The 12,444-nt window shown below is 37.7% G+C and overlaps 1 protein-coding gene across 2 annotated transcripts in view; it reads right to left on the bottom strand.

The window, feature by feature from the left end:
* Positions 1 to 10,860, bottom strand: part of COLEC10 (collectin subfamily member 10) — a 40,912-nt gene extending 30,052 nt beyond the window's left edge. Inside the window, exon 1 of one of the 2 annotated variants that reach the window (XM_072774317.1) lies at positions 10,477 to 10,860. In XM_072774317.1, coding sequence (XP_072630418.1) covers positions 10,477 to 10,624 — 148 coding nt within the window. In that variant the 5' untranslated portion in view covers positions 10,625 to 10,860. The remainder of the gene's footprint in view (positions 1 to 10,476) is intronic. The other variant, XM_072774316.1, reaches the window with a different exon arrangement.
* Between the last annotated feature and the right edge of the window lie 1,584 nt (positions 10,861 to 12,444).

Genomic DNA, 12,444 nt, shown 5'->3' with positions numbered 1-12,444 from the left:
TATTTTAAAATGCACTGTTATTTAACTTTTTGTATTAATGTCAACTACTTAATTATAGTGTAAGTTTCTTGTTTTCAGGGCAAATATTTTACACTTTGTTCTCAAGAGCTACTCAAAACTTCACAATTTGCTCACTCACTCATTCATTCCTTGAACAAATATTTATTGAGTCTTTACTAGCTACAAAGTCCTCTGTTCAGTCCTGGGCATACAGCACTGTCTCAGACCAGACATGATCTAAACCTAAAAGTTTGGTGGGAAGGAGACACCAAACAAGGTCTTATAAATGTTATGAGCATTATGAATAGGAAATTGTCATGTGTGTGGTTGGCATCTAATAAGGTGGGATTTTTGAAAAGATCAATGCTCTTTTTCCTTCTCCCTGGTGAGGAGATTTGGCTTTTATTCATCTATACTGCTCTTTCCTCAAATGACAAGATAATGTATCAAATAAGGAAATAGAATAGAAATTTTTTTCCTCTATAAAAACAAGCTAAAACATGCTAAACAAGGCAAGGAAATACAATAGGTAAAGACATCTATTGTGATTAATTTATCTAATAATAATATCAATGATACTAATGAAACAATGTTTAGTGGGTGCTTCCTATGATCCAGTCCAGGTTGTTGATGTGTATGACCATGACGTCAACCAATCCCTTTATTGTGCTCCATCAATTTCAGAGATCCATAAACTTTATTCCCCTTGCAGCTACTTTTTGAATAACCTAGCAAAGAAAAGTGGATTTCAAGGATCCTGCAGTGTTTCCTACTTGAATTACAAAGACCTCCTCTTTGCAGGTTTATTTGGTTTAAGAATTACTACATGGAACCTGTAAGTCTTTTGTTGTCATTCCATGTCTGAGCAACAGGGAGGAAAAAAAAAAACTAACATTGTACTTAATGAAAAATACAATATTAAGATTTGTTGGGCAGGTTTTCTTCCTCCTGCACATATCATTCATTATTAAAATGCATTCACAGCCAAGTCAGTAGTAACAAATGCAAAGAGGAACTCCATCCATCTAGGATGAAGTGGCGTGCTTCTGCAATACAATGCAATTGTTAAGAGCAGAAGATCTGGGATCTGAGGGCTTAGTTCAAGTCCAAGCTCCATTGAGACCTTACTGGCAACCCCCTTAAATTCCATAAGTCGAAGTCCCCTATTAGTACATCGGAGTAGTGAAATATCTCCCTTACAGTGTTGTTGAGAGAAGTAAATGTGATAATGCATATGAAACGTCAAATGGTGCCTGGAATGCCGTGAGCGCTTGTGAAATTTGTGTTATAACAATTATCATCCAACAGCCACCCAGAATTTCTAGGCACTAGAAATTAGAGGGATAAAGAAGAGGCCAAGGGCAGACAATACCCCTTTTAGCACATACCATGGCTGTGCAGATTTGCAACTCCCTGGCCGATGTGTATTTTTGCTTCCAGAGATTTGTGCCTCTAGCATTAAAACGTTTACAACACTCTGTAGATGTAACACACAATATTCTGTCTAAAATTCCTTTCAGTACAAAGTGGGGCAGAAACTAATGTAAAGAAAACGAATAGCATTATAAGTAATAACTATGATTATATTCCAACATCCCAATCCATGGACATCCCACCTATCTGTGAGAATAGCAGAGTCGTCCCTGATGAGTCCACTAAATGAGACAAGTTATAAAAACCATGAGTCAAGACAAATAGTGTTATTTGTTTTTGTAGAGAAGAAATGCCTAAAAAATATTTACGGTATCTATTTTCAACTGCCTGCTGGACTTTTCCATCTGGATGTCCAGAGGCGGTTCAAACTGTTCAGAACTCATTGTAATCTGCCAATTTTACTTCTGAAATCTTTCTCTAATCCCACCCCTTTCTCCCTACCCCAACAACACTAATTCATCTCCTGTTTTTAGTTCATGATCCACCAGGAGCTTCTCACATCCTTTCAGTCCTCTAGCCTATCTTCAACTCAGCCAAGAGATTTGTCTACTTGAAAAAAAGTCTAAGTTGCTTCATTCTCCTACTCAGACTTCCATTGGCTCTTCTGGTTTATAATTTGGCTAGTCAGACCTGATACAATCTTACAACCTCTACAGGATGCTTATGAAAACTGAAAAAAAGAAAAAAAGAAGAAAGAAAATCCACAGTATAAGGAATATTAGATTAACAAAGTGTAATGAGTATCCATTTACAATGAAGCCATTGGCTAGAATAGGGAAAACATTCTATGCTCTATGTTCTTAAAAAATTGATTCTATTTACCTAAAAGGAGGCAGAATAACACTCAGTTTTTCCTCCATCGGTCACCCGTGTTTCAACAGTAGGTCTCTATGATTAGAAAGTGATGTCAATCATTTTGTTGCATTAGTGATGCATTTTGACATGGCACAGTACTGTGCCCTAACCTCCCACACCCGCATGTATTTCTAATTCCAAAAAGTAAGATAGGAAGGAATGCAGGAAAACAGGCAGTAAAATAATAGATTTGGGGGAGATTCAGTTCTCAATGCGAAAGCCTTGTAGGCAGGTGCAGGAATACCTTGGCATCAGTGAATGCTGAGCATTTTAATTTTGCATACTCTCATCTGTGCAGAGTTAAAATGTTAGAGCATCAGGAAGAGAGAGCAGGAGAGAGTTCCATATTAGCATGGTTGGGTCATCTTAGAATAATACTACCATTGCATTGCCTCCCATCAGGGTCCTCTAAGTTAGGAAAGAAGGCCATATCCCTTGCTTTTGTATGCTCCATATGAGCATTATTTCAGTGTATTTGGTTTGTGTCTATGGGCCACTAGTGACGTTGCCGCAGGATCACTGGTGGCATGGTCTAGCTTTGCTCTTCAAGTGCTAGGATAAATCCATTCTAGAGACTTTCCTTTGTAATATATCCAAGTCCCTCCATCTCTTTGGGGACTTTGACTTTGGTCTGCAGCATATTGTCACACTTGTATCACTCCATCTCCCAAGTTCCTGTTGGACTAAGGGGCTATTTGGTCACTCAGCATGTAGTATGAAGCGGGTGGGGGGGCGGGGGGTCCAAAATTCTCTTCTAGATTTTTGTTTATCTCAAGCAAGGTAGAACACCAACATTTAAACTATTTTTGACTGCACTCAATACTATAATGTCTCGCATATACACTCATCCCTGGCTGATGTCAAATAAATGACCCTCAGAAGGGTTACAGGCAAGAGTAGTGTGCTTTAGTTCCTTTACTTTATTATTTATTTACTTATTTGTCTCCCTTTTTAAAATGGGAATAATGATTCCTATAGTATGTCAAAGGAGCTAAAGAAAAATAACTGAGGGATCCCTGGGTGGCGCAGCGGTTTGGCGCCTGCCTTTGGCCCAGGGCGTGATCCTGGAGACCCAGGATCGAATCCCACGTCGGGCTCCCGGTGCATGGAGCCTGCTTCTCCCTCTGCCTGTGTCTCTGCCTCTCTCTCTCTCTCTGTGACTGTCATAAATAAATAAATAAAAATATTAAAAAAATAAAAATAAATAAATAAATTAAAAAAAAGAAAAATAACTGATAAACCCTTTGTAAATTCTAAAGACTCCTATAATTTAACAGATACAAGTATTGTCAAGTGGCCACAAGAGACCTGAAATGATGGTCTAGAATTTTTAAATCAAGAACAATCACAATAAATAATTTGAAAACAATTAAATTATTCAGATACTACTTCAATTGAGTCTCTGAGTGTCAGTTTTTTACTATGCATATTTATAATTACAATTTATAAAAGATCAGAGAATGCTCTAGAATATAATTTAAAGAATTTTGTAAAAAAAAGAATTTTGTAAAATTATAGAATATTGCAGATCAAATATGTGGTAAAAAAACCAGACAGACTGGTTATGGATTGCAATATTCAGAAAAGATGAAAAAGGCCAAATAACACCATTTCTAACAGAAGTAGAATTTCATGAATAAAAAACATGAGACTTAAATGGTGTCTGGCCTACACATATGATCGATGACCCAAGGCCAACAAAACTGCCTTTCCGGGGCACAGGAAAATATTCCTTACAGGAAGAAAAAAAGACCAAAAAGCAGAGAAAACATTCTTTCTCTTGAGCTTTGCTAATCCATGGTTTTTGAATACTTAAAGGGTCCTTGGCAATATGTCAAGGACAATACCAAGTGCTTTGTATGGTTTAACTCATTTCTTCTCACCATGGCCCTATGAAGTAGTCACACCTATCCCATCTTTTCTTACTGAAAAGAAAACTAAAGTTCGGTTTTGTGGGTTTTAACTCATTTAACTCATACCCCATTATATCCCTGGGGGTATTTATACTGTTATTATTCCTATTTAATTGATACAGAACATCAGGCTCAGTTGGAGAACAAGGGAAAGAAGGCAACAGGAGGGAAGAGAAAGAGGAGGCTCAGGTTTGTGAACTACTGATAAAAGTTGACTTCACAGTGGGATCACAATAGGCAGGAAATTGCATCAAAGAGCAGAAGGTGGTGGGTATATCCCTGATGGATTTCTACTTGAGGAGCCAACTTTACAGTCTGTGAGCATTTCATTATGCATGTGGGAAAAGAGGGAGCTTATAGTAATGGAAAATGGAAGCTGGGGATCCCTGGGTGGCTCAGCGGTTTAGCACCTGCCTTCGGCCCAGGGCATGTCCTGGAGTACCGGGATCGAGTCCCATGTCGGGCTCCCTGCATGGAGCCTGCTTCTTCCATCTGCCTGTTTCTCTGCCTCTCTTTCTGTGTCTCTCATGAATAAATAAAATATTAAAAAAAAAAAAAAGAAAATGGAAGCTAATGGGAAAAATGAGGAGACCTAAGTCATATGCTACACATGTTTAATTTTCAAATTAAGCATTATCTCCATTTAAAAAATGAAGACACTAAGGCTTAAGGTCGCATGAACAGGTAAGTGACAGAGCTCAAATTCAAAGTCCATGATCTTTGCCAGCATGCAAGTACTTACTACTATGGCCTAGTGGTGACTGATGGATAGCCAAGTTATTGTGCAAGGGAATTGAGTAAAGGAGTGGCTTGGGTAAAGAATACATCCTTATTAAAATGAAACAAGCTAATATTTTTTATCATTATCATTCAGTACCCCCTGACTCATCTTTGCTCACACTTTGATTGACTGGAGTTTTACTCTTCCCTTTCTGGTCTAACCTTGAGATGCTTTCTTGGCATCTACCCAAAGGAAAAAGGAAAAGAAAAATGGTCCAGAGCACCCTGGTCAAGCCACTTAAATTTTTGGTCTGTCTTTATGCATAAAATACATATTAAAACTCTCAATGAAAGAAGGTAGTGAATTAATACAGTTAATATAAAGGTCTTGGGAAAATACCTACTTGCTTAACCTCTCTGATAAAGCTGCCAGAAAGAAATTAGCAACTTAATTTATATCAAGGTGACCGAGCTAAAACAATTCTGTACCATGTTTATACATTGACCTCACAGAACTCCTTTTCTAATGTTAATTTATAAAATTAAATGAAGAATAATTTCATGCTTAATGAGAATGATAAAACATGAGGATGATGATTTAAATGGCAGAATGGAACAATGACTGGCCTGGCGATTGGAATCTGAGTTCCAGTTCTAGCCCTGCCACCAGTTAATCACTGTGTGACCTAAACGAGTTATTTTACCTCTCTGGGCTTCAGCTTTAACAAATGTAAAAACATCTAGTATTAAACCAAATTATCTCTGATAGTTACATTATGGGTAGTAAGACTTACAATTTGGCTGTGAAAATGATCCAGACATTCCCTGGCATATCTGGCCATCTGTTTGGGAAAGTCAGGAGAAGGCTTGTTTGCACTGGAGGCTGAGAAGTTACCTGGAAATAACTCAAGTTGTGCCAGTTGCTAGGATCCAGAGACTGACGGGGTATCAGATAGGGCCCTACCATGCAAATGACATTTGAGCTAAAATGTAAATGAGGAGAAGGAATGATCCTTGGGGAGATCTGGCCTGGGGTAAGTTTGAGCCAGACAGAAGAAACATCAAGGACAAAGATATTGGGCTAACAATGGAAGACAAAGCAAGAATGCCTGAATCAGACTACAAGTGGAAAAGCAGTTTGATGTAGGAGAAGTAGAGAGAAGCCAGATGGATTACAAAAAAGCTTTTAGGCCACACACACAAAAGTCATTGGGGGGAAATAGCTCCTAAATAAAGAAGCTAATGGAATCCAACATAAGCATAGGCAAAATATCTTTAATTTCCAAACAAACTAATGAAGTAATGGAGTTGATTATCAAAAAGGAGGGATATCATTACTTTCAGCATATTTTAATATCCAGTACAATGTTGAGCTGTAAGGTTGCATGAACATTATGTTCTTAGGCATCGTTGCATCCATTTCTTATCACAAAGGGGTCAGTAGACTATATTTTCAAACTTGATTCTGATAGAAACCAGCAGATGTCATGGAATGGTACTGGACCCGGAGCCAGGAGGCCAGGGCTAAAGTTAAAATTGTGTATCTGTTCTTTAAGTATGTGAGAGACCTTGACAGTTCTACTTGGCCTCGTTGAGATTGTTTCCTTATCTTTTAAGTTTAAAGTAATTGCTGTCACATAGGGCAATTGTGAAAATTAAACAAGATAATCTACTTGAAAATACTTTCGAAATTATGAACCATCACTCAAATATTTATTATTTCTACATTTCTTTTGAACATTTCTTGTTAAAATTTCTTGCCACTGCTGTTTTCAAGTAAAACCACTAGAGGTCAGAATTTTACACGAATTGTTTAATAAAGAAACCAGGAAGGTGGGAAAGACATTTTCTACTAAACAGCATAAAATAATAAATTTAGGCATAGAAAGGAAAATAAAGATGGCTTTCAACAGAGAAGTTTTGATAATTGGAACATTACTTAACCCCAACATTGTTACTCAACAGACTTAGATAAACTAGGAGAAGAAGGGAAAATAAATAGAATTTAATTATCTATTTATGATGTCTACACTGCTTAAAGTATACATTTATTAACTTATATTATTCTTAAAACAGTTCTCTAATGAAGCACTTTGCAAATAAAGGAACTAAATACAAATATATGCTATAGCATACTGGAGATCAAACAGATTGAATTCAATGTCTTTCTTCCCACCAATTTATGCTTGGGAAATAATGCAGTAAAAAATGGTGAGTCGATATTGGACAATATATTATATGACAGGTTAGCATTACTTGTTTTCCTCTTGCAACTCTAAATAGTTTATTTAGTTCCCAGCCTTCCAAATGCATTTAAAGAAAACGCCTTTTATTGTTTCTCAGAGTATCTAGAAGTTTCTGAGCACAGTACTGGTAACTATAGTATTGACGTGATTTGCTGTAGAGAAAAATGATAGACCAGCTTGCTTGTAGGAAAAATATATTGAACAGAAGCAATAATTCAGTCCTTTAAAATGTTTCCTTCGCCAACAAGCTTGTTTTTCTTTATTGTTAGTATTTGGTTTTTGCAGAAATAAATATGCAAATCTGCCTTGTTCAGAGGTAGGGAGGAGCTATTATGTTCAGGAATGAAATAGGGTAGACGGCTGTTTGTGTCTTGAGAGATGACAAAAACTAACTCTTTTTTTTCATTTGTAGGCACAGCATCTAGCATGGTGCAGTGCAGAGGGTGGCAGAGAGGCGGTGATGGAGATACACATGTTGCTCCATGCACATGAATATAGGCAATTTGCAAAGAAAAAACTGAGTCAACCGAGCCCTGAGTCCAACAGCTTGCAATCTAATATCCAGCTTGAAATGTAAACATGTTCTAGGATAAGTGCTTTAATTTGAAACCTTTAGCACCTAAGATGAGGCCTGAGATGTAGAAGGTATTCCATACATTACATTCCAGAATTGTAGAGTGTCTTTAATAAGGAGGGAACTTAGGAATGCCTGGGTGGCTCAGTGGTTGAGCATTGGCCTTTGGCTCGCACTCTGCACCACCAAACCTGTGTCCAGTGCCCCTGTTTGGAATTGTGCAATGGCAACTCTACCATCATATGACCGAATGGCGGAAGTTGCTTAAAGTAGCATCTTTCAAATACTTGGTGGCTTTACAGATATGCATGGCCTTGATAACTCAGGCAGTTTCGTGGGTGTTCTTGAACCTGAAGATTTGAATTCCTTGATCTGCATGTGTTTGTTGGGCCGAGCAAGTAGGGAAGCATTTTTCAAAATGACCTTGGCCACATACAGGCACAGAATAAAACCCATTTTTAATGGTTTTCCTAGCTGGTTCTCCTCATGTCTGATCTGTCTCAGTTAACAAAGGATCAACGCAGCGGGCATTCAGGTTTTAACTGCCTTTTTCTGTGCACAAGTTCCCACTCTCAATTGAGTGTTTCCTTCTTTGAGCTAACTATGTATCTGTCCACAGAGGACCTACAACATCCTCCCTGATTTCAGTAAAATGGAGACAGTAGACTGATCTAAAGCCAGATACCAAGAATTTAGACTGGTTAATGGGAAAGGATCCAGTAGGGCAGAGACAAGGAGAAGTGGTAGCTAGGAATGACTGGGTGGCTCAGCAGTTGAGCGCCTGCCTTCGGCTCAGGGCATAATCCTGCATGGAGCCTGCTTCTCCCTCTGCCTGTGTCTCTGCCTCTCTTTGTGTGTCTCTTATGAATAAATAAATAACATCGTAAAAAAAATAAGAAGGGAACTTAGAATTCATTTTGATGCAAAGCCCTCAGGCTCTGGGGGAAGAAAAAATCATGCTAGGTCTTAGTTAGGAACGTAGTTCTGGAACCCCAGGGTTCTAGAGAACACAGGCTCAGGAAGAGTGAAGGATTTACATTGTTTGAAATCTTAGCAAGGTTTCTAGTGGGAAGGGGAACATTTTACATCAAGAAATTGGGACGCCTGGGTACCTCAGTGGTTGAGTGTCTGCCTTTGGCTCAGGGCGTGATCCCAGTCCCAGGATCGAGTCCCACATTGGGCTCCCTGCGAGAAGCCTGCCCCTCTCCCTCTACCTGTGTCTCTGCCTCTCTCTCTCTCTCTCTGTGTCTCTCATGAATAAATAAATAAAATCTCAAAGAAAAAAAAAAAAAGAAATGGGAATAGGAAGACCGTGACGAACAGGCTGCTAGTATCTAATAAAAATTAATTGCCCACTCTTCCCTCCTAAGTTTTTCTATTTATTGCTTATGGCACTAATATATGTTATTTAATGCATCTCTTATGCCTAAAATAATGCTTGGCACTTAATAGGTACTCGATATATTTTGGCCAAATTGGAATAAATAGAATTGTGGTACTGGAATGCATGATATTTTGGATGTTACTTTGACAAACTCTGTGCATTCTTCTAGCTTGAAAGCTGTAGTTCTCGGCAAGGAAAATTGTTTAACAGTATTATTTCCAAATGGACTCTCTCATTTGCAGGGACAAGGAAAACTTTAATTTTCAGCATTTTCCATGATACCCCAGGAATAACACAAAGTTATCTGTACATTATTGGAAAGTCCAATAATAGTTTTAAGTAAATACTTTTATTTCTAATCAAAACTTTCTTTTCTGAACATTTGCCCTTGCATTATTCATTTATTCACCCAAGAAATTATTTGGAAGCCCCAAGGTCTCATTGTTCCTCCCTGCATTTATTTTATGGTATCAAAGGTTAAAGCTTGGATTGCAATCTTAGGAGGAAATTAATTCACTGATTAAGAAAAATGCACTTTAAGCAATACACATTTAAATAACTGACAAGCATAAGACGATGTATTTCTGCTTTTTCTGAAAGACCCTTTTTTTCTACTTAAAATTTTAAGCAGCTGCAATTCTTCCACCCTATAGCCTGGAGAAACATAACATGAATTACTAATGCGGAAGCACCAATTTGCACTGCAGTGACCACTTTTAGAACAAAAGGGTCAGAACTGAAACCAGGAAAACAGCAGCATTTTTTATCAACCAGTTGCTTGAAGCACATTTAGACCTTGGCTCTACTTGAAAAAATTCTGCAATACTCTATCATCCTTCAGCTGAAGGCACTTGGGCCCAAAGACTCAACTTTCAATAAATAACTGTTCATTTATACACTACCTGCAACCTTGACAAAATTTCTCTTTTTCATGGGAAGCCCACTAATTTATGAAATATATGAGAGATTTAATTTTCTTGTTACTGAGCTTTTGCCTGGCAACTTTACCAAAATCAGTGTTGAGAAAAGCATTGGAATAAAATCAGCCCAAGAACAGAGATGGTCTTAAGGAAAGTATTCCTGAAAGGCTAAAGTCTCAGCTTATGTTTCCCTGGGACAGCAGGGAGAAGAGAATTTTCCCCTGCTCTGGGTGAGTTCTACACCCTCCCAGCATTCTCCTACCTAATAACATCAAGGAAGGTTTTTAAATAGATAACAGGCCATTGATTTTCCAAAATAGAAGGAAAGGACGCTAGGGAGAAAAGAACGTCATCGAGAGTTACAATAGGGTTGAAGGAGGAGAGAAGAGAGTTCACTTATCATTTATGAACATTTTGTTTCTTTCCTCACCTTTGGGTCCTGGTGCAATTGTGTGTGTGGCACAGACTTCAGTGGTAGGACGACTATCCATATCCAGACCTAGACTCTGAATTTGCAAAAGAAAGAGCACCAGAAGGATGAACTGGTTTCTTCGAAGTAGGGCTCCAAAGCCACTCATTGCTGTGGTTCTTCAAAAGAGGATTGCCCAGGAGTACCAAATAAGTAGCTTTATTTTAAATAAAACTTCTGCTTCAAAGAAAAAAAGTAAAGTATCTGGAGCACACATTCCAAAAAGGGCTACATAGACAAGTAGGAAGCATATCCTAGGTTGTTTATTTTCTCAGTATTCCAAATGGACCATACATTGTCCAGACTGTTTATTTTCAAGTGACAACAGTTTACTGGAAATTATCGCTGAACTAAACACTCGAGAAGAAACAACCCAGAGAATGGAGAGGATAGAGATGATTTTGCTCAGTACATGAGCTGACAATTTAATATCCCATATTGCATTTGTATGTTGGGTTCCAGAAAGATTGAGCCAGAGATTGCTTGAATTACCTGCATATTATAGATACACCATGCAGGGCTTTGAGCTCTTCATAAGGAAATTTCATTACCTGTTTGTGGCAGCTGAATGCTAGTGCTCCCATTGCTCTTCATGACCTTATTTCCTTCTCTTGTTACAAAGAATTGTCTTGGGATTAAATCCCAAAGGAAAGAACACCAGTTTTTCTGCAAAGCAATTGGCAATAGGTATCAAGAATATTAAAAAATGTCTATAGCCTTTGGTCTAGTGATTGCTTTTCTAGTACACTATTTTAAGAAAATATCTTGAAATGTGGACAAAGTTTTATTTAAGAAAATATGGTAAAAAGAGGAAGGGACATCAATCACCTAACTGCATTGGGATTGGCAAATCATAGTAAATACAAACATATGAGAGAGTATGACATGACCATTTTATTAAAATGATGTTTGTAGCAAGTTTTTGATAAAATGGGGGGAAGAAGCTTATGTTATTATGTTTCTTAAAAAGCAGGATAGATATAGATAATAGAGATGCAGATATAGACATATATACAGGAATAGAAATAGAGATCATTCTTCCTTTCTCTATCTTCTATCATCTGTCATCTCTCTTTCTTCATCCATCCATCCATCCATCCATCCATCCATCCACCTATCTATTCCATCAACCCATGACCTGTATGAATAGCCTAGGTTTAGTAGGATATTAAAAAACTAGAACTAGAATCACATATAATAAAAGATGCCTTACCTTCTCTACTCTTGAGAGGCATGTTAACTAAGAGTTAGGCTAGAAGGGGTTTTAGATCTACTTTCCTTGAAATTGGAAAAGAAGGACCTTATATATCCTCATAAGGGCTAATGAAGAATTATTTCTAAGAGATGTCATTATAAGTAATCATCAATCTAAGAAATACAGGTGTATTAGTTTCCTAGGGCTGCTGTAACAAAGTGCCAAAAACTGAATGGCTTAAATAACAAAAATTTATTGTCTCATAGTTCTGGAGGCTGGAAAAAGTGTTGGCAAAACCATGCTTGTTTTGAAGACACCAGGAAAGGATCTATTCCAGGCCCCTATCCTACCAATTTCTGGTATTTGTTTGGCTTGTGACAGCACAGTTCCAGTCTTCATGTGACATTCTCCCTGTGTGCATCTGTGTGTGTCTCTCTGTGTTAAATATTTCCCTTTTTATAAGCATACCATTCATAATGGATTAGCGCCCCTCCCCCTCAGTGATCTCATTTTAACTTGATTATCTCTTAACAGTCTATCTCTAACTACAGTTAAATTATGAGGTACTGAGAGTTAGGATTTCAACATATGAATTTTCTTTTGTCTGAGAGGACACAATTCAACCCATAACAGGCTATTAGTATAATGTAACTGGATATTTTTATTAGCAATACAGAGAGAGGGAGGAAAAAGAACTGTCATTAATTGAATAGTCATTATGTGTAAAATAGGGT

The sequence above is a fragment of the Canis lupus genome, chromosome 14 (assembly GCF_048164855.1).
Source record: "Canis lupus baileyi chromosome 14, mCanLup2.hap1, whole genome shotgun sequence".
In the NCBI taxonomy this organism is placed as follows: Eukaryota; Metazoa; Chordata; class Mammalia; order Carnivora; family Canidae; genus Canis; species Canis lupus.
The sequence above is the reverse complement of the archived record's forward strand: the minus strand, read 5'-3'. Positions and strand labels throughout refer to the sequence as shown.